Source organism: Pelecanus crispus, chromosome 25 (genome assembly GCF_030463565.1).
Source record: "Pelecanus crispus isolate bPelCri1 chromosome 25, bPelCri1.pri, whole genome shotgun sequence".
In the NCBI taxonomy this organism is placed as follows: domain Eukaryota; kingdom Metazoa; phylum Chordata; class Aves; order Pelecaniformes; family Pelecanidae; genus Pelecanus; species Pelecanus crispus.
In genome coordinates this window covers 3085750-3105841 of record NC_134667.1, presented here as the reverse complement: position 1 = coordinate 3105841, position 20092 = coordinate 3085750, and the positions used below count along the sequence as shown (strand labels likewise).

At 62.9% G+C, this 20092-nt stretch overlaps 1 protein-coding gene across 1 annotated transcript; it reads right to left on the bottom strand.

Moving 5' to 3' along the window:
* Positions 1-4058: 4058 nt before the first annotated feature.
* Positions 4059-11966, bottom strand: LOC104026990 (trypsin-like). Its single transcript, XM_075724839.1, has 5 exons — positions 11930-11966; positions 9133-9295; positions 6866-7119; positions 6321-6457; positions 4059-4220 (listed from the first exon to the last, which is right to left on the bottom strand). The coding sequence occupies exons 1-5, from the start codon at positions 11964-11966 to the stop codon at positions 4059-4061; spliced, it is 753 nt and encodes a 250-aa protein (XP_075580954.1).
* Positions 11967-20092: the final 8126 nt, after the last annotated feature.

Genomic DNA, 20092 nt, shown 5'->3' with positions numbered 1-20092 from the left:
CATGACACGCGTCCACAACATGTCTGCACATCCACAACACGTCCACACATCCACATGTCCACGACACACGTCCACATGTAACACATGTCTGCACATCCACAACACATATCCACATGTCCACATGTCCACGACACGCATCCACACATCCATAACACATGTCTGCACATCCACAACACATGTCCACACATACACATGTCCACGACACATGTCCACATGTAACACATGTCTGCACATCCACATGTCCACATGTCCACATGTCCACGACACATGTCCACACATCCATAACACATGTCTGCACATCCACATGTCCACATGTCCACGACACATGTCCACACGTCCGTAACACATGTCTGCACATCCACAACACATGTCCACGACACGCGTCCACACGTCCATAACACAGGTCTGCACATCCACAACACATGTCCACATGTCCACGACACATGTCCACACGTCCATAACACATGTCTGCACATCCACAACACATGTCCACACGTCCACATGTCCACGACACACGTCCACATGTCCATAACACATCTGCACATCCACAACACATCTGCACGTCCACGACACACGTCCGCACATCCATGACACACGTCCACGACGTGTTCACTTGTACACGCGTCTGCACATCCACAACACACGTCCACAACACGTCTACAACAGACATCCACAACATGCATCCACATGTCCGTAACACACACCCACGTGTCTACAACACACGCCCATGACACGCATCCACACATCCATAACACACATCCATGTGTCCACAACACATGTCCATGAGACCTGCCCACATGTCCAAAATGCATGTCCGTGTGTCCACAACACACGTCCACATATCCGCAACACATGTCCACAAGACATGTCCACATGTCCATGATACATGTCCGTACGTCCACAAGACATGTCCTCCTGTCCACAACACACGTCCACACATCCATGACGCTTGTCTGTATGTCCACGAGACATGTCCACATGTCCACAACACACGTCTGCCTGTCCACAATGCACATCCACACGTCCACAACACATGTCCACACGTCCATGACACATGTCCGTACGTTCATGAGACATGTCCACATGTCCACAACACATGTCCGCCTGTCCACAAGACATGTCCACACGTCCATGACACTTGTCTGTATGTCCACGAGACATGTCCACAACACACGTCCACATGTCCATGACAGTTGTTCGTATGTCCACAAGACATGTCCACATGTCCACAACGCACGTCTGCCTGTCCACAACACATGTCCATGTGTCCATGACACCTGTCCGTATGTCCACAAGACATGTCCACAACACACGTCCATGACACCTGTCCATACGTCCACAAGACATGTCCACATGTCCACAACACACGTCCACACGTCCACGACACCTGTCCGTACGTCCACAAGCAGGCCTACACCTGCCGGTGCACACGCGCCCCTGGGCGCACGCTCGCGCTAGAGGGTGCTGTCACCCCGCGCCGCCTGCACGTGGCTTGGGGCGGGGCTTCTGGCCGGAGGGGTGTGGCCAGGAGGTGGGAGGGGCGGGGCGTGTAAATCCCAAGCGGTCCCGCTGGGTGTAAATGGTGTAAACAGGGCGGTGCGGCTTCTCGGGCGGAGCCGCACGCCGAGGCCTTGGCCCGACTGGTTCTCGCGGTGGGGGGCCTCGTTAGCGGCCGCCTCATTAGCGAGCTCTTAATTGGTGCCAATTAGGGCGCCCACGCGCGCCCGGGAAGAGCCAGCTCCTCGCCTTGTTCCCGGTTTACACGGCCCGTGATAACCCCGCGTGCCCCGGCGTGGGGTGGGGGGTGCGGGGCGGCCCCAGCACGTGGTGGCGTGGCCGTGGGGGGGGTCTCACGGTGACGGGGGACACGTGGGACACCGGGGCGCCGGCCGTGGCCTCCGGAGGTGGACACGTGTGGTGGGGACATGTGAGCCGTGGCCGCCAGGCTGGACGTACGTGGTGGTGGGTCACCATCCGTGGCTTCCCGAGCTGCACATGTGTCCCCTGCAGGCTTGGACACGCGTGTCCTCTTGCTGTAGACATACGTGGCCTCTAGACCTGGACAATGTGTCCTTCAGACCTGGACACGTGTTCTCCAGACCTGGACACGCATGGCCGTGGATTCACAGCTGTGTTCACCAGACCTGGACGTATGTGTCCTTCAGACCTGGACACGTGTTCTCCAGACCTGGACACGTGTGGCCGTGGATTGCCAGCTGTGTTCACCAGACCTGGACGTATGTGTCCTTCAGACCTGGACATGTGTTCTCCAGACCTGGACCCGTGTGGCCATGGATTGCCAGCTGTGTTCACCAGACCTGGACGTATGTGTCCTTCAGACCTGGACACGTGTGGCTGTGGATTGCCAGCTGTGTTCACCAGACCTGGACATATGTGTCCTTCAGACCTGGACATATGTGTTCTCCAGACCTGGACCTGTGTGGCCGTGGATTGCCAGCTGTGTTCACCAGACCTGGACGTATGTGTCCTTCAGACCTGGACACGCATGGCCGTGGATTGCCAGCTGTGTTCACCAGACCTGGACGTATGTGTCCTTCAGACCTGGACACGTGTTCTCCAGACCTGGACACGTGTGGCCGTGGATTGCCAGCTGTGTTCACCAGACCTGGACGTATGTGTCCTTCAGACCTGGACATGTGTTCTCCAGACCTGGACCCGTGTGGCCATGGATTGCCAGCTGTGTTCACCAGACCTGGACGTATGTGTCCTTCAGACCTGGACACGTGTGGCTGTGGATTGCCAGCTGTGTTCACCAGACCTGGACATATGTGTCCTTCAGACCTGGACATGTGTTCTCCAGACCTGGACCCGTGTGGCCATGGATTGCCAGCTGTGTTCACCAGACCTGGACGTATGTGTCCTTCAGACCTGGACACGTGTGGCTGTGGATTGCCAGCTGTGTTCACCAGACCTGGACATATGTGTCCTTCAGACCTGGACATATGTGTTCTCCAGACCTGGACCTGTGTGGCCGTGGATTGCCAGCTGTGTTCACCAGACCTGGACGTATGTGTCCTTCAGACCTGGACACGCATGGCCGTGGATTGCCAGCTGTGTTCACCAGACCTGGACATATGTGTCCTTCAGACCTGGACACGTGTTCTCCAGACCTGGACACGTGTGGCTGTGGATTCACAGCTGTGTTCACCAGACCTGGACGTGTGTGTCCTTCAGACCTGGACACGTGTTCTCCAGACATGGACACGTGCGCACTCCAGAGGTGGACACATGTCCTGTAGACATGATTCTACAACCTGGACATGTATCCTCCAGATCTGGACATGCGTGTCCTCCAGACCTCAATATATGTCTTCCAGAGCTGGACACGGGTTGCCTGCCAGCACCAGACATGTGGCTGCAGGTTGCCACCGTGGCCACCAGCACCAAATACACATGGCCATGAGTTATCCAGCATGGCCACCAGCATCAGATGTGTGGTTGCAGGTTGCCACCATAGCCACCAGCACCAAATAGGCGTGGCCACAAGTTGTCCACCATAGCCACCAGCACCAGACGTGTGGTTGCAGGTTGCCACCGTGGCCACCAGCACCAAATAGGCGTGGCCACAAGTTGTCCACCATGGCCACCAGCACCAGACGTGTGGCTGCAGGTTGCCACCATGGCCACCAGCACCAAATAGGCGTGGCCACAAGTTGTCCACCATGGCCACCAGCACCAGACGTGTGGCTGCAGGTTGCCACCATGGCCACCAGCACCAAATATGCATGGCCACAAGTTGTCCACCATGGCCACGAGTTGTCCACCATGGCCACCAACCCCAACCCTCAGAACTGGGGCCATTTCCGCACCATGCTCATGGTGGCCATGCTCCTCCCCACGCCTCCCGCCAGCCCCGTGGCCTCGGTGGCCACGTTGGAGCCACAGGACGGCGGAAGGTGGCCACGTTTCACAGGGCTTTATTCCAGGAGCACTTCCCCGGCGCGCAGGGAGCGCGCCGCGGGATGGGGGGAGGGAGAAGACGCCCCCTGGCGTTTTGGGGGACGGGGGAGGGGGGGCCTCTGCCTCTTGGGGATGGCTCAGTTGTGGCTGTTCCTCCTCATGATGTCGTGGATCCAGGTGGTGAACTCGCAGACGCGGGTGTAGACGCCCGGCTTGTCCGGCTGCCCGCAGACCTGCATGCCCCATGACACGATGCCCTGCAGCTCGTCCCTGCACACCAGCGGACCCCCGGAATCGCCCTGGTGGAGAGAAGCACCCCATGAGATGATCCCCTGGTTGGGGCCCCCCAAAACCCCCCAACTCCACCCAACAGGGACCCCTGAGGGTTCTCCCTTTGGGGTCATACCCTATGGGGTCAAGACATGGAGGCCACCATATCCTGTGGGGTCAAGACATGGAGGCCACCATGCCCTGTGGGGTCAGGGCATGGAGACCACCATATCCTGTGGGGTCAAGACATGGAGACCACCATGTCCTGTGGGGTCAGGGCATGAAGACCACCATGTCCTATAGGGTCAGGGCATGGAGACCCCATGTCCTATGGGGTCAGGGCATGAAGACCACCATGTCCTATGGGGGGTCAGGGCATGGAGACCACCATGCCCTATAGGGTCAAGGCATGGAGACCACCATGTCCTATGGAGTCAGGGCATGGAGACCACCATGCCCTATAGGGTCAAGGCATGGAGACCACCATGTCCTATGGGGTCAGGGCATGGAGACCCCCTGCCCTATAGGGTCAAGACATGGAGGCCATCATGCCCTATAGAGTGCTAGAGCTGAGGCTCAGGAGGTCCCTATAGCACTGGGGAGGTCCCTGTAGTGCCCTGGGGTCCCCATAGCATCTGGGGGGGGGGGGGTAGAGTTCTTGGGGGTCCTTATAGCACCCAGGCCTTCCTATAACACCCTGGGGGTCCTATAGCACCCAGGAGGTCCCTGTATTGTCTAGGGGTCCCTATAGCACCAAGGATACTGTACATTGCCTGGGCATCCCTATAGCACCCAGGGTGTTCCTATAGAGCTTGGGGGTCCCTACAGCACCCAGAGGATCCCTATAGCAATTAGTGGTCCCTATAGCACCCAGGTCGTCCTTATAGTGCCCAGGGGTCCCCATAGCACCCAGGCAGGGCTGTACAGTGTCTGGGGGTCCCCATAGCACCCAGGCCTCCCAATAACACCTTAGGGGTCCCTATAGGACCCAGAAGGCTATATGCTGGTTGCTTTCTGGCTCCTGTAGCACCTAAGGGTCCCTATAGCATGCAGGGGTCCCTATAATGCCTAGCAATCCCTATAGCACCCAGCAACCTGTACGGTGCCTGGGGGCTCCCTGGAGCGGCCGGGGATCTGTATGGTGCTTTGGGGGGGGTCCCTATAGCACCCTGGGGGTCTTTACAACACCCCTTACAGCACCCTGGGGGTCCCTATAGCACCCTGGGGGGCTTTACAACACCCCTTACAGCACCCAGGGGGTCCCTATAGCACCCTGGGGGGCTTTACAACACCCCTTACAGCACCCAGGGGGTCCCTATAGCACCCTCGGGGGCTTTACAACACCCCTTACAGCACCCTGGGGGTCCCTATAGTACCCTGGGGGGCTTTACAACACCCCTTACAGCACCCAGGGGGGGTCCCTATAGCACCCTGAGGGTCTTTACAACACCCCTTACAGCACCCAGGGGGTCCCTATAGCACCCTGAGGGTCTTTACAACACCCCTTACAGCACCCAGGGGGTCCCTATAGCACCCTCGGGGGCTTTACAACACCCCTTACAGCACCCTGGGGGGTCCCTCTAGCACCCAGGGTGCTGTACGTTGCTTGGTGAGGGGTGCCTATAGCACCCAGCATACCTATGGATCCCAGGGGGTCCCTATAGCACCCGGGGGGTCTTTACAACACCCCTTACAGCACCCTGGGGGTCCCTATAGTACCCTGGGGGGCTTTACAACACCCCTTACAGCACCCAGGGGGGGGTCCCTATAGCACCCTGAGGGTCTTTACAACACCCCTTACAGCACCCTGGGGGGTCCCTCTAGCACCCAGGGTGCTGTACATTGCTTGGTGAGGGGTGCCTATAGCACCCAGCATACCTATGGATCCCAGGGGGTCCCTATAGCACCCGGGGGTCCCCGTGGTTCTTGGAGGGGTCTCTACAGCAGCCCCTCTCCCCAAGACCACCAGACCATGGAGCTGGGTTCCTCTACTGGTCCTCAACGCCAAGTGGGCAGGGTGCCCCCACCCCGGTTCTTCTCCATTGGGGTGTCTCCTCGGGGGTAGGGTGGGTGGAGCCACCCAGACCCCGCCTCGCCAGGGTGGGGGGCAGCACCCCACCCAGACCTACCTGGCAGGAGTCGGTGCCCCCCGAGCTGACGCCGGCGCAGAGCATGTTCTTGGTGATGCCCTTGGGGTAGAGCTTGCCGCACTCCTCGTTGGGCATGGTGTAGACCACGCCGCACTGGAGAACATCGGGGAAGTACCCTGGGGACAATGGGACACGGTCGGGGGTCTTGGCGCACACCTCGGCCCGGTGGTAGGGTCCCAAGGGAGCACGGAAACAGTGGGACCCTCTCCCTCCTAGGGTGACGTGGGCGCTGACACCCCACCATGGAAGATGCCTTCAAGATGAGGGGCGAATGGCCACCTTGGAGGTGATTCAGAGTCCCCTGTGGTCACGGCATGGAGCTGGTGGAGAAGAGAGACCTCCACGGCCACCCCATGGACCACTGATGGACCCAGACCTTCCCCCAGGGGAACTGTCCCCAAGACGCTATGTCCCCAAGACACTGAGATATCCCCAAGATGCTGAGATGCCCCCAAGACGCTGAGATGTCCCCAGAACCCTTGAGGACCCCTCCCCACGTGGTGCGAGGAGGTGTTTCCACCTACCTTCAGGGCTGCTGGTGCTGCCCCAGCCCGAGACGACGCACTCGGTGTTGGGTGGGGGACAACGCCTGGGGAGGGCCACGGGGTGGATGTGTTCGGTGAAGCGGACCGGCTTCTGGAGCTTCAGCAGCATGATGTCACTGTCATGGCTGGTGGGGTTGTAGTTGGGGTGGATGAAGGCCTTGGCTGAGTTGATGCACTGCTCCGTACCTTCCTTGGTCTTCAAGCTGTGGTCACCCATGCGGATGGGGATGGGGCTGGGCAACGAGGGGTGGAGAAAAGACCACGGTGAGGTTCCCTGGTGGACGTGGCACATGCCAGGGAAGGTCCACGTGGTGGAGGTTGGGAGGAGCTCCCGGGAAGTAGGGCAAAAGGCTTCCCCTCCTATCATTAATATCTTTAACCAGATGGGGAAACTGAGGCTGGGAACCCAAAGTTGCCCAGCAGGTCAGCCGGAGAGTCGGCCAAGGCAAAGCGAGTCCTCCCTGGTCCAACCCAAGCTGAAGAAGAACCGGATCCAACCTGGGGACCCGGACATCCTGGTCGCTCTCCACATCCCTGCCGCACCCAACTGAACCCTAAAATTTAGATTTTTCTTCCCCATTTTTCTGGCAGACCCTCCCCGTGCCTCGGTGCTCGGCCAGGAGAAGCTCGGCCCACCAAAGCCATGGAGGACCGTCCACATTGCTACCTCAAGGAGATGGCTTGAGCCCCCGTGGCGTGGGGCCGGTGGCCTCCGTGGTCCTCCCATGGGCTCAGCCCATGGGTGCCCCTACCCAGGCCAGTCACACCAGTACCACAGGCTCCTCAAACTGGTTTTCCCCCCTCCACCCAAGCTGTTGTGGTCCAGGCCAGGTCCCAGTCCACAGAGCTGGTGGGAACGGGGAGATGAGGAGACCTCTCTTCAGAGCCGATCATCCGTCACCGAATTTGGGGGCAGTTCAGGGCCTTCTTGCCCACGTGGCCACTCCCCGCTTGCCTCAGGTGGCCAAGGGAGGAGGCATCCATGGGAGAGTGAGGACCATGGGTCCTGACGGGGTGGCCATGGCCCAGCCTCTCTTGGAGAAAGGAGCATATGGTGCTTGGGGCGCCGTCTGCGCGACCCTGCAGAACCTCAGGAGATGGGAGACGCTGGGTTTGAGAACCTCTTGGCCCATGGGATGGTCATGTTGGGAGCCCAACTCGATGGTTGTGGTGGCCAACCCCATGGGACGGTCATGTTGGGAGCCCAGCTGGACGGTTGCACCGGCCAACCCAGTTAGATGGTCACTCTGGTACCCTGGCTGGATGGTTGTGGTGGCCAACCCAGTTAGATGGTCATGTTGGGAGCCCAACTGGATGGTTGTGGTGGCCAACCCGGTTAGATGGTCATGTTGGGAGCCCAACTGGATGGTTGTGGTGGCCAACCCGGTTAGATGGTCATGTTGGGAGCCCAACTGGATGGTTGTGGTGGCCAACCCGGTTAGATGGTCATGTTGGGAGCCCAACTGGATGGCTGTGGTGGCCAACCCAGTTACATGGTCATTCTGGGAGCCCAGCTGGATGGTTGTGGTGGCCAACCCAGTTAGATGGTCATTCTGGGAGCCCAGCTGGATGGTTGTGGTGGCCAACCCAATGGGATGGTCATACTGGGAAGCCCATGGGATGGTGGCATTGGGAAGCCAACCAGATGGTCGTGCTGGGCCATAGAGGTGGCCTCCTTGTCTGCCCAGCAGTTAGCCACCCAGTCCCAACCAGCTGACTGGCTTCATGGTTGATGGGAAGAAACGGGTCCCAGAAGTCTGTGGGGTGGGGAGGAGGACCCGAGCTAGAGATGACCCCACCATGACCACCTCAGCCACTGAGGTTCTCCACCCACATTGAGATGAAGCCCACCATGGCCACCTCAGCCACTGAGGTTCTCCACCCACGCTGAGATGAAGCCCACCATGGCCACCTCAGCCACTGAGGTTCTCCACCCATGTGGAGATGAAGCCCACCATGGCCACCTCAGCCACTGAGGTTCTCCACCCATGTGGAGATGAAGCCCACCATGGCCACCTCAGCCACTGAGGTTCTCCACCCATGTGGAGATGAAGCCCACCATGGCCACCTCAGCCACTGAGGTTCTCCACCCACGCTGAGACGAAGCCCAACCAGGTCCTGCCACGACCAGGGCCACCTCCAGCTCCCGGTGGACCTCTCCATGGCTCCTCCCCGTAGCCCGTGGCCAAATGGGGGACCCCGCTGCCCCGCAAGGTCCCACGCCCACCCCGCCGGGGCCACCCCACCTCTTGGTGTCGCAGTGGGCGGCCGTCAGCACCCACGACTTGCCGATGAGGACCCCACCGCAGTGGATGTTCTTCTCGGGGCCCAGGAGGACCACCTGGTAGGGGTGACGCTTCTTCTGGCAGCTGCGGCCCCCCACGATTCGGTTCTCGTCCGCCACGGCCGCTGCGGGAGCGGGGACAGGGCTCAGTACCTCCCAGTGCCTCCCAGTGCCTCCCAGTGCCTCCCAGTGCCCTCCCAGTGCCTCCCAGTGCCCCCCAGTTCCCTCCTAGGGGGTCTCCTGGGCCACCCAGCACCTCCCCGTGTCACCCCCACCCCCAGTGTCTTCCCAACTCTTCCTTTCCCTCCCAGTGCCTCCCAGTGACCTCCCAGTGCCCTCCCAGTGCCCTCCCAGTGCCTCCCAGTGCCTCCCAGTTCCCTCCTAGGGGGTCTCCTGGGCCACCCAGCACCTCCCCGTGTCACCCCCGCCCCCCCCCCCCCCCCCCGGTGTCTTTCCAACTCTTCCTTTCCCTCCCAGTGCCCCCAGTGCCCCACGGCTTCCCACCCACTGCCTACCAGTCTCTCCCAGTGCCCTCCCAGTTCCCTCCCAGTGCCTCCCAGTTCCCTCCTAGGGGGTCTCCTGGGCCACGCAGCACCTCCCCGTGTCACCCCCGCCCCCCCCCCCCCGGTGTCTTCCCAACTCTTCCTTTCCCTCCCAGTGCCCCCAGTGACTCCCAGTGCCCCACCGCTTCCCACCCACTGCCTACCAGTCTCTCCCAGTGCCCTCCCAGTTCCCTCCCAGTGCCTCCCAGTTCCCTCCTAGGGGGTCTCCTGGGCCACGCAGCACCTCCCCGTGTCACCCCCACCCCCCCCCCCCCGGTGTCTTCCCAACTCTTCCTTTCCCTCCCAGTGCCCCCAGTGACTCCCAGTGCCCCACCGCTTCCCACCCACTGCCTACCAGTCTCTCCCAGTGCCCTCCCAGTTCCCTCCCAGTGCCCTCCCAGTGCCTCCCAGTTCCCTCCCAGTGCCTCCCAGTTCCCTCCTAGGGGGTCTCCTGGGCCACCCAGCACCTCCCCGTGTCACCCCCCGCCCCCAGTGTCTTCCCAACTCTTCCTTTCCCTCCCAGTGCCCTCCCAGTGCCTCCCAGTTCCCTCCTAGGGGGTCTCCTGGGCCACCCAGCACCTCCCCGTGTCACCCCCGCCCCCAGTGTCTTCCCAACTCTTCCTTTCCCTCCCAGTGCCCCCAGTGACCTACCGCTTCCCACCCACTGCCTACCAGTCTCTCCCAGTGCCCTCCCAGTGCCTCCCAGTTCTTTCCCAACTCTGCCTCGTTCCCCCTCTGTGGCCCCCAGTGCCTCCCTGCGTCACCCCAGGTCCTCCCACCGCCCGCCAAGTCTTTCCAGTAGCCTCCAGTTCCCTCCCAGTGCCTCCCAGTTTCCCCCAAGCTCCCTCTCAGTACACCCTCAGCACCTTCCAGTTCCCTCCCAGTACCCTCCCAGGACTCCCAGTGCTTCCCCGTTGCTTCCCGCATGCCCCCAGTGTGCTCCCAGCGCCGCCCAGTTCATCTCCAACTCCTTCCCAGTACCCTCCCAGTGCCCTCCATTACCCTCCTGCAACCTCCTCGCTCCCTTCTACACTCCACCAGTGCTCCCAGTGCTTCCCAGTATCCGCCTTGCAGGGATCCCCAGTACCTTCTCTTTCCCTCTTACCCACACCAGTACACTCCCGCTGCCTCCCAGTGCCCCCAGTTCACCCACAGCTCCCTCCCAGTAACAGTTCCATGCTGTCTATTGCCTCCCAGTGCTTCCTCTTTCTCTCCCACTGGCACCAGTATGCTCCCACTGCCTCCCAGTGTCCCCAGTTCACCTCCAGCTCCTTCCCAGTACTCCCCAGTGCCTTCTCAGTGCCTCCTGGGGCCTCCCAGTGTCCTCCCAGTACCTTCCACTCTCTTTCCCTGCCCCGACCAGTGCCCTCCCAGTGCCGCCAGCACCTACCAGTGCCCCCCAGTGCCCTCCCAGTCTCTTCTCAGCACTCCCCAGTTCCCTCCCAGTGCCCTCACTTCACTCCCAGTGACCTCCCAGTGCCCCCCAGAACCTCCCAGTGCCCCCCAGTGCCCTTCCAGTGCCCTTCCAGCACTCCCCAGTGCCCTCCCAGCACCTCTTATTGCTCCCCAGTGCCCTCCCAGCACTCCCCAGTGCCCCCCAGTGCCCTCCCAGCACTCCCCAGTGCCCTCCCAGCGCTCCCCAGTGCCCCCCAGTGCCCTCCCAGCACTCCCCAGTGCCCCCCAGTGCCCTCCCAGTGCCCCTCCAGCACTTCCTAGCGCCCCCCAGCCCCTCCCAGTGCCTCCCAGTGCCCTCCCAGTGCCCCCCAGTGCCCCTCCAGCACTCCCTAGCGCCCTCCAGCCCCTCCCAGTGCCTCCCAGTGCCCTCCCAGTGCCCCCCAGTGCCCCCCCCAGCGCTCCCTAGCACCCTCCAGCCCCTCCCAGTGCCTCCCAGTGCCCTCCCAGTGCCCCCCAGTGCCTCCCAGTGCCCTCCCAGTGCCCCCCAGCGCCACCCCAGCACTCCCCAGCGCAACCCCAGTGCCCCCCAGCGCCCTCCCAGTGCCCCCCAGCGCCTCCCCAGCACTCCCTAGTGCCCCCCACCCCCCCCAGTGCCTCCCAGTGCCCCCAGCGCCCTTCCAGTGCCCCCCAGCGGCCCCCCAGCACTCCCTAGTGCCCCCCAGTGCCCCCCAGCGCCCCCCCAGCACTCCCTAGCGCCCCCCAGCACTCCCTAGCGCCCCCCAGCACCCCCCAGTGCCTCCCAGTGCCCCCCAGCGCCCTCACCAGTGGCGAGGAGCAGCAGCGGCAGGAGGCGCTCCATGGCGGCGGGCGAGTGGCGGGAGGAAGAGGAGGGTGGCGGGGTGCTGGGCCCAGCCCCTTAAATCCCCGCCGAGCCCCGCCTGGGCCGGGGCCGCCCCGGGAGGGAGCGGGGCCGGTCGGGGCGGATTCACCCTCCCGCCACACCCCGGCCTGGGGCGGCACGGCTGCCACCCAGTGCCTCCCAGTGCCTCCCAGTGCCTCCCAGTGCCTTTCCCAGGGCCTTCTCAGTGCCTCCCGGGGCATCCTAGTGCCTCCCAGTGCCTTCCCAGGCATCCCAGTGCCTCCCAGTGCTTCCCGGGGCATTCCAGTGCCTCCCAGAGCCATCCAAGGCATCCCAGTGCCTCCCAGTACCATTCAAGGCATCCCAGTGCTCTCCAGTGCCTCCCAGTGGCCCCTGGAGCTTCCCAGTGCCTCCCAGTGCCTCCTATGGCATCCCAGTGCCTCCCAGTATCTCCCAGTGCCTCCTAGGACATCCCAGTGCCTCCTGGAGCATCCCAGTGCCTTCCCAATGCCTTCCAAGGCATCCCAGTGCTTCCCAGTGCCTCCTACGGCATCCCAGTGCCTCCCAGTATCTCCCAGTGCCTCCTACGGCATCCCAGCGCCTCCCAGTATCTCCCAGTGCCTCCTGGAGCATCCCAGTGCCTCCCGAGGCATCCCAGTGCCTTCCAAGGCATCCCTGTGCTTCCCAGTGCCTCCCAGTGCCTCCTACGGCCTCCCAGTGCCTCCCAGTATCTCCCAGTGCCTCCTAGAACATCCCAGTGCCTTCCCACTGCCTTCCAAGGCATCCCAGTGCTTTCCAGTGCCTCCCAGTGGCCCCTGGAGCTTCCCAGTACCTCCCAGTGCCTCCTATGACATCCCAGCGCCTCTCAGTATCTCCCAGTGCCTCCTAGGACATCCCAGTGCCTCCTGGAGAATCCCAGTGCCTCCCGAGGCATCCCAGTGCCTTCCCAATGCCTTCCAAGGCATCCCAGTGCTTCCCAGTGCCTCTCAGTGGTCCCTGGAGCTTCCCAGTGCCTCCCAGTGTCTCCTAGGACATCCCAGTGCCTCCCGGGGCATCCCAGTGCCTCCCAGTGCCTTCCAAGGCATCCCAGTGCTTTCCAGTTCCTCCCAGTGGCCCCTGGAGCTTCCCAGTGCCTCCTGGGGTATCCCAGTGCCTCCCAGTACCTTCCAGTGCCTCCCAGAGCATCCCAGTGCCTCCCGAGGCATCCTAGTGCCTTCCCAGTGAAGCACCCGAGACATCCCAGTGCTTTCCAGTGCCTCCCAGTGGCCCCTGGAGCTTCCCAGTGCCTCCTAGAGCATCCCAGTGCCTCCCAGTATCTCCCAGTGCCTCCTGGGACATTCCAGTGCTTCCCAGTGCCTCCTACGGCATCCCAGTGCCTCCCGAGGCATCCCAGTGACTCCCAGTGCCTTCCAAGGCATCCCAGTGCTTTCCAGTTCCTCCCAGTGGCCCCTGGAGCTTCCCAGTGCCTCCTGGGGCATCCCAGTGCCTCCCAGTATCTCCCAGTGCCTCCCAGTGCCTCCCGGAGCATCCCAGTGCCTTCCAAGGCATCCCAGTGCTTTCCAGTGCCTCCCAGTGGTCCTTGGAGCTTCCCAGTGCCTCCCAGTGCCTCCCAGTGCCTCCCAGTACCTCCTAGGGCATCTCAGTGCTTCCCAGTGCTTCCCAAGGCATCCTACTGCTTCCCAGTGCCTCCCAGTGTCTCCTCGGGCATTCCAGTGCCTCCCAGTGCTTCCCAGTGCCTTCTGGAACATCCCAGTGCCTCCCAGTGCCATCCCAGTGCCTTCCCACTGTCTTCTGGGGCATTCCAGTGCCATCCCAGTGCTTCCCAGTGCCTTCTGGGACATCCCAGTGCTTCCCAGTGCCATCCCAGTGCCTTCTGAGGCATCCCAGTGCTTCCCAGTGCCTCCCAGTGCTTCCCAGTGCCTTCCCAGTGTCTCCAGGGGCCTGCCAGTACCTCCCACTCCCTTCCCAGTATCTCCTGGGGCATCCCAGTGCCTCCCAGTGTCTTCTGGGAACTCCCAGTGCCTCCCAGTACCTCCTCAGGCCTCATGGGGCCTCCCAGTCCCTCCCAGTTCAACCCAGCGCCTGCTGGGGCTTCCCAGAGCCACCAGTTCCTCCCGGGTTCTCCCAGTGCCCCCCAGTGCCTCCCATTGCATCCTTGCGCCCCCCAGCATGTCCCAGTGCCTCCTAGTGCCTCCCAGTACAACCCAGTATGTCCCATTGCCTTCCAGAGCATCCCAGTATATCCCAGTGCCTGCCAGCATTTGCTAGTACATCTTCAGTGCTTCCCAGTGTCTCCCAGTCTGCCCCAGTGCTTCCCAGTGTGTTCCAGTTTGTGTCTCAGTGTTCCCGGGGCAATGCCCTGCTCCCCTGAGGCCTCCCAGTATATCCCAGTACACCTCAGTCCATCCCAGTGCACCTCCTGAGCTCCTCTAGGACCTCCCAGTGCCTCCCAGTGCCCTTCCCATCCCTCCCAGTTCATCTCTGAACCTCCCAGTTCACCCCCATACCTGTCAAGGCCTTCCTGTCCTTCCCAGTGCTTCCCAATACATCCCAGTGCCCTTCCCAGTGCCTTCCAGTGCCTTTCCTGTCCCTCCCAGTGCCTCCCAGTTCATCCCAGTGCCTCCCAGTGCCCTCCCCAGTGCCCTTCCCAGTGCCTCCCAGTTCATCCCAGTGCCTCCCAGTGCCTTCCAGTGTCTCCCAGTGCCTCCCAGTCCATCCCAGTGCCTCCCAGTTCATCCCAGTGCCTCCCAGTGCCCTTCTCAGTGCCTCCCAGTGCCCTCCCCAGTGTCTCCCAGTGCCTCCCAGTCCATCCCAGTGCCCTCCCCAGTGCCTCCCAGTGTCTCCCAGTGCCTCCCAGTTCATCCCAATGCCTCCCAGTGCCCTCCCCAGTGCCTCCCAGTTCATCCCAGTGCCTCCCAGTGCCCTTCTCAGTGCCTCCCAGTGCCCTCCCCAGTGTCTCCCAGTGCCTCCCAGTCCATCCCAGTGCCTCCCCAGTGCCTTCCAGTGTCTCCCAGTGCCTCCCAGTCCATCCCAGTGCCTCCCAGTTCATCCCAATGCCTCCCAGTGTCTCCCAGTGCCTCCCAGTCCATCCCAGTGCCTCCCAGTTCATCCCAGTGCCTCCCAGTGCCCTTCCAGTGCCCTCCCAGTGCCTCCCAGTTCATCCCAGTGCCTCCCAGTGCCTCCCAGTGCCCTTCTCAGTGCCTCCCAGTGCCCTTCCCAGTGTCTCCCAGTGCCTCCCAGTCCATCCCAGTGCCCTCCCCAGTGCCTTCCAGTGTCTCCTAGTGCCTCCCAGTCCATCCCAGTGCCTCCCAGTTCATCCCAATGCCTCCCAGTTAATCCCAGTGCCTCCCAGTCCATCCCAGTGCCTCCCAGTTAATCCCAGTGCCTCCCAGTGCCCTCCCAGTGCCTCCCAGTGCCTCCCAGTTCATCCCAGTGCCTCCCAGTGCCCTTCTCAGTGCCTCCCAGTTCATCCCAGTGCCTCCCAGTGCCCTCCCCAGTGCCTCCCAGTGCCCTCCCCAGTGCCTCCCAGTTCATCCCAGTGCCTTCCAGTGCCCTTCTCAGTGCCTCCCAGTGCCCTTCCCAGTGTCTCCCAGTGCCTCCCAGTCCATCCCAGTGCCCTCCCCAGTGCCTTCCAGTTCATCCCAGTGCCTCCCAGTGCCCTCCCCAGTGCCTCCCAGTTCATCCCAATGCCTCCCAGTGTCTCCCAGTGCCTCCCAGTCCATCCCAGTGCCTCCCAGTTCATCCCAATGCCTCCCAGTGTCTCCCAGTGCCTCCCAGTCCATCCCAGTGCCTCCCAGTTCATCCCAGTTCATCCCAGTGCCTCCCAGTGCCCTTCTCAGTGCCTCCCAGTTCATCCCAGTGCCTCCCAGTGCCCTCCCAGTCCATCCCAGTGCCTCCCAGTTCATCCCAGTGCCTCCCAGTGCCCTTCTCAGTGCCTCCCAGTTCATCCCAGTGCCATCCCCTTTCCGCTGGGGGGCAGCGGCCCCGGCCCCCAGCGCCCCACGACCTCGCGCCAACCCCGAATTACCCACAACCGCCCGCGGCGCTGGGGCGGGGGGCGGGGCTTCGCCGCCTTCAGGCTCCACCCCCCGCCCTGGAGTGGGCGGAGCCCAGTTAGGGCCCGGGCACGGACTCCCCTGGGGGGGGGGGGGGGGGGGGGGGGGCCGGCCGTGCCTCAGTTTCCCCGTTCGCCCTCCCCCATCTTCCCTTAATGGCAGGGAGGGGGCGCGCGGGGCCGCATCCCACCACTGGGGGGGGGGCACCCATGGGGGGGGGGCAGAGTGGAGGGGACCCCCAGGGGGGATAAAGGGGACCCCAAGGGGGGGGGGGGCAGAGTGGAGGGGACCTCCGGGGGGGTTAAAGAGGACCCCAAGGGGGGGGTGAAGGGGACCCCCAAGGGGAGGGACAGAGTAAAGGGGACCCCAAGGTGGGTAAAGGGGACCCCCCCAAAGTGGGGGTAAAGGGGACCCCAAAACAGGGGCAGAGTTGAGGGGACCCCCAAGGGGGGTAAAGGGGACCCCCCAAAGTGGGGCAGAGTTGAGGGGACCCCCAAAAGTGGGGCAGGGTTGAGGGGACCCCCCAAAAGTGGGGCAGGGTTGCGGGGACCCCAAGGGGGGGGGGTAAAGAGGACCCGCCCCAAAGTGGGGCAGGGTTGAGGGAGGACCCCCAAAAGTGGGGCAGGATTGAGGGGGGGCCCCCCCAAAAGTGGGGCAGGATTGAGGGGGGACGCCAAAAAGTGGGGCAGGGTTGAGGGGACCCCCACGGAGGGGTAAAGGGGACCCCAAAAGCGGGGCAGGGTTGAGGGGACCCCCAAAAGTGGGGTGGGGTTGAGGGGACCCCCAAAAGTGGGGCGGGGTTGAGGAGGGACCCCCAGAAGTTTGTGCAGGGTTGAGGGGGGACCCCCCAAAAGTGGGGCGGGGTTGAGGGGACCCCCACGGAGGGGTAAAGGGGTTGAGGGGACCCCCCCCAAAAGTGGGGCGGGGTTGAGGAGGGACCCCCAGAAGTTTGTGCAGGGTTGAGGGGGGACCCCCCCAAAAGTGGAGCAGGGTTGAGGGGACCCCCACGGAGGGGTAAAGGGGACCCCCAAAGTGGGGCAGGGTTGCGGGGACCCCAAGGGGGGGGGGTAAAGAGGACCCCCCCAAAAGTGGGGCAGGGTTGAGGGGACCCCCAAGGAGGGGTAAAGGGGACCCCCAAAGTGGGGGCAGGGTTGAGGGGGGACCCCCAAAAGAGGGTCAGGGTTGAGGGGGGGGCCCCCCCAAAAGTGGGGCAGGATTGAGGGGGGACGCCCAAAAGCGGGGCAGGGTTGAGGGGACCCCCAAAAGTGGGGTGGGGTTGAGGGGACCCCCAAAAGTGGGGCGGGGTGAGGAGGGACCCCCAGAAGTTTGTGCAGGGTTGAGGGCGGACCCCCCAAAAGTGGGGCGGGGTTGAGGGGACCCCCCCAAAAGTGGAGCAGGGTTGAGGGGGGACCCCCAGAAGTTTGTGCAGGGTTGAGGGGGGACCCCCCAAAAGTGGAGCAGGGTTGAGGGGACCCCCAATGAGGGGTAAAGGGGACCCCAAAAGTGGGGCAGGGTTGAGGGGGGACCCCCAAAAGTGGGTCAGGGTTGAGGGGACCCCCAAGGAGGGGTAAAGGGGACCCCAAAAGTGGGGCAGGGTTGAGGGGGGACCCCCAGAAGTGCGGCAGGGTTGAGGGGGGACCCCCAGAAGTGGGGCAGGGTTGCGGGGACCCCGAAGCTGGGGCAGCCGCCGGTGACCCCGATTCCCCCAGTGCCAACGGGGTTGCTTCCTCCTGGTGTAAATCTGGAGGAAGGTCCCCGGGGCCAACCGGGCGGGTCCCCGCCCCGCCCCCCCCGTCCCCGCCCTCCGTCTGGCTGGCCGCCCCCACGGGGTGGCCCAGGGTGGCCTCGGTGACGGCTGTGTCCCCCACGTACCCTTGGGGGTGACCCCGGTGACCCCCAGCCCCCCAAGGTCACCCCATGGCCCCGCCGGGCGCTGAGCGCCGCGCCCTTGCGCCTGCCCCCGCCCCGGCCCCGTGGCGCGGCGGTGTCATCGCCACCCGATTTGTCACCTCCTCGAGCCCCCGCCAGGGCCTGCCGAGAACCGGGGTGGCCGGTTTGGGCACCTCGAGGTGGCACCGGGGCAGCGGGTTCGGCTCGGGGACCCTGGGACGGGGACAAGGGACGGGGCTGGGCACGGAGCGCCGGGGGATGTCACCCACGGAGGGTGGCACATGTCCCCAGCGCCAAGGTCAGATGCCACCAACGGGGACCGACACCCCCTTGCAGGTGCATATGTCACCCATGGAGGGTGGCACGTGTCCCCATCGCCAAGGTCAGATGCCACCAAGGTCAGATGCCACCAACGGGGACAGACACCCATCGCAGGAGCAGATGTCACCCATGGAGGGTGGCACGTGTCCCCATCGCCAAGGTCAGATGCCACCAAGGTCAGATGCCACCAAGGTCAGATGCCACCAACGGGGGCCAACACCCCCTTGCAGGTGCAGATGTCACCCATGGAGGTTGCCACGTGTCCCCATCGCCAAGGTCAGATGCCACCAACGGGGACAGACACCCCCTTGCAGGTGCAGATGTCACCCACGGATGGTGGCACATGTCCCCATCGCCAAGGTCAGATGCCACCAACAGGGACAGACACCCATCACAGGTGCAGATGTCACCCATGGACGTTGGCACGTGTCCCCATCGCCAAGGTCAGATGCCACCAACGGGGACAGACACCCATCACAGGTGCAGATGTCACCCATGGAGGGTGGCACGTGTCCCCATCACCAAGGTCAGATGCCACCAAGGTCAGATGCCACCAACGGGGACAGACACCCATCGCAGGTGCAGATGTCACCCATGGACCTTGGCACGTGTCCCCATCACCAAGGTCAGATGCCACCAAGGTCAGATGCCACCAACGGGGACAGACACCCATCGCAGGTGCAGATGTCACCCATGGAGGTTGCCACGTGTCCCCCGTGCCAAGGTCAGATGCCACCAACAGGGACAGACGCCCCCTTGCAGGTGCAGATGTCACCCACGGATGGTGGCACATGTCCCCATCGCCAAGGTCAGATGCCACCAACGGGGACCGACACCCCCTTGCAGGTGCATATGTCACCCATGGAGGGTGGCACGTGTCCCCATCACCAAGGTCAGATGCCACCAAGGTCAGATGCCACCAACGGGGACAGACACCCATCGCAGGTGCAAATGTCACCCATGGAGGTTGCCACGTGTCCCCCGTGCCAAGGTCAGATGCCACCAACGGGGCCTGACACCCCCTTGCAGGTGCAGATGTCGCCCACGGAGGGTGGCACGTGTCCCCACCGCCAAGGTCAGATGCCACCCATGGTGGTGGGCACCCATCCCTGGCGTGGAGCAGGATGCCGCTTATGGTGACGGTCACCGGTGGACACGTTGTCACCGCTCCGTCCTTGGGTGTCCCCCTGCCTCCCCCCGAGGTCCCCCTGAGGTTCTCATGAACTTGTCCCCCTAAGGGACAAGAGGAGCTGTCCCCAGGGGCTGATGTCCCTTGAGGAGTCCATGATCCGGGGACATCTGGGGACAGTCCCCAAACTAGTGCCAAAGCTGTCAAAGGGACAGCTGCTCCCTTCACAAGCTCCCCCAGGCCTTCGGCTAATTAGAAGACTAATTAGGCCTAACGAGGTTTCCCTGTCCCGCTCCAGATGCCCGTGAAGGACCTGCCACGAGGTCCTGGCGTCACCGTGTCCCCAGAGACCCCCATGCAGACCCCCCCTCACCTTCCCCGGGGTGACCTTGGCTTTCAACAAGGCTCCTAACAAGCGCTGCCTCCGCTCCTCGACCGGTGTAATTAATGAATTAGTTAATTGGGTAATTAATTAGGGTGGGGTCCCCATGGCGGCTGAGGCTGCCTCGAGAGTTTGGGAGAAGAAAGCTCCTGGCAGCGGGAGGCGTGCAGGGATCCGGCCGAGGATTAATTATCACCATTAATGAGGCTCATTAATTAGGCCCTTTCCCCAGCGCAGGGCAGGGAGGAGGCGCCCATGGCTCCCCGCAAATGGGGGGGGGGGGTGCTCGTTACCGCTAACGAGGGAAAGCCATGGGGACGCTCATTAAATGGCTGGTGCCCCCCCCAAA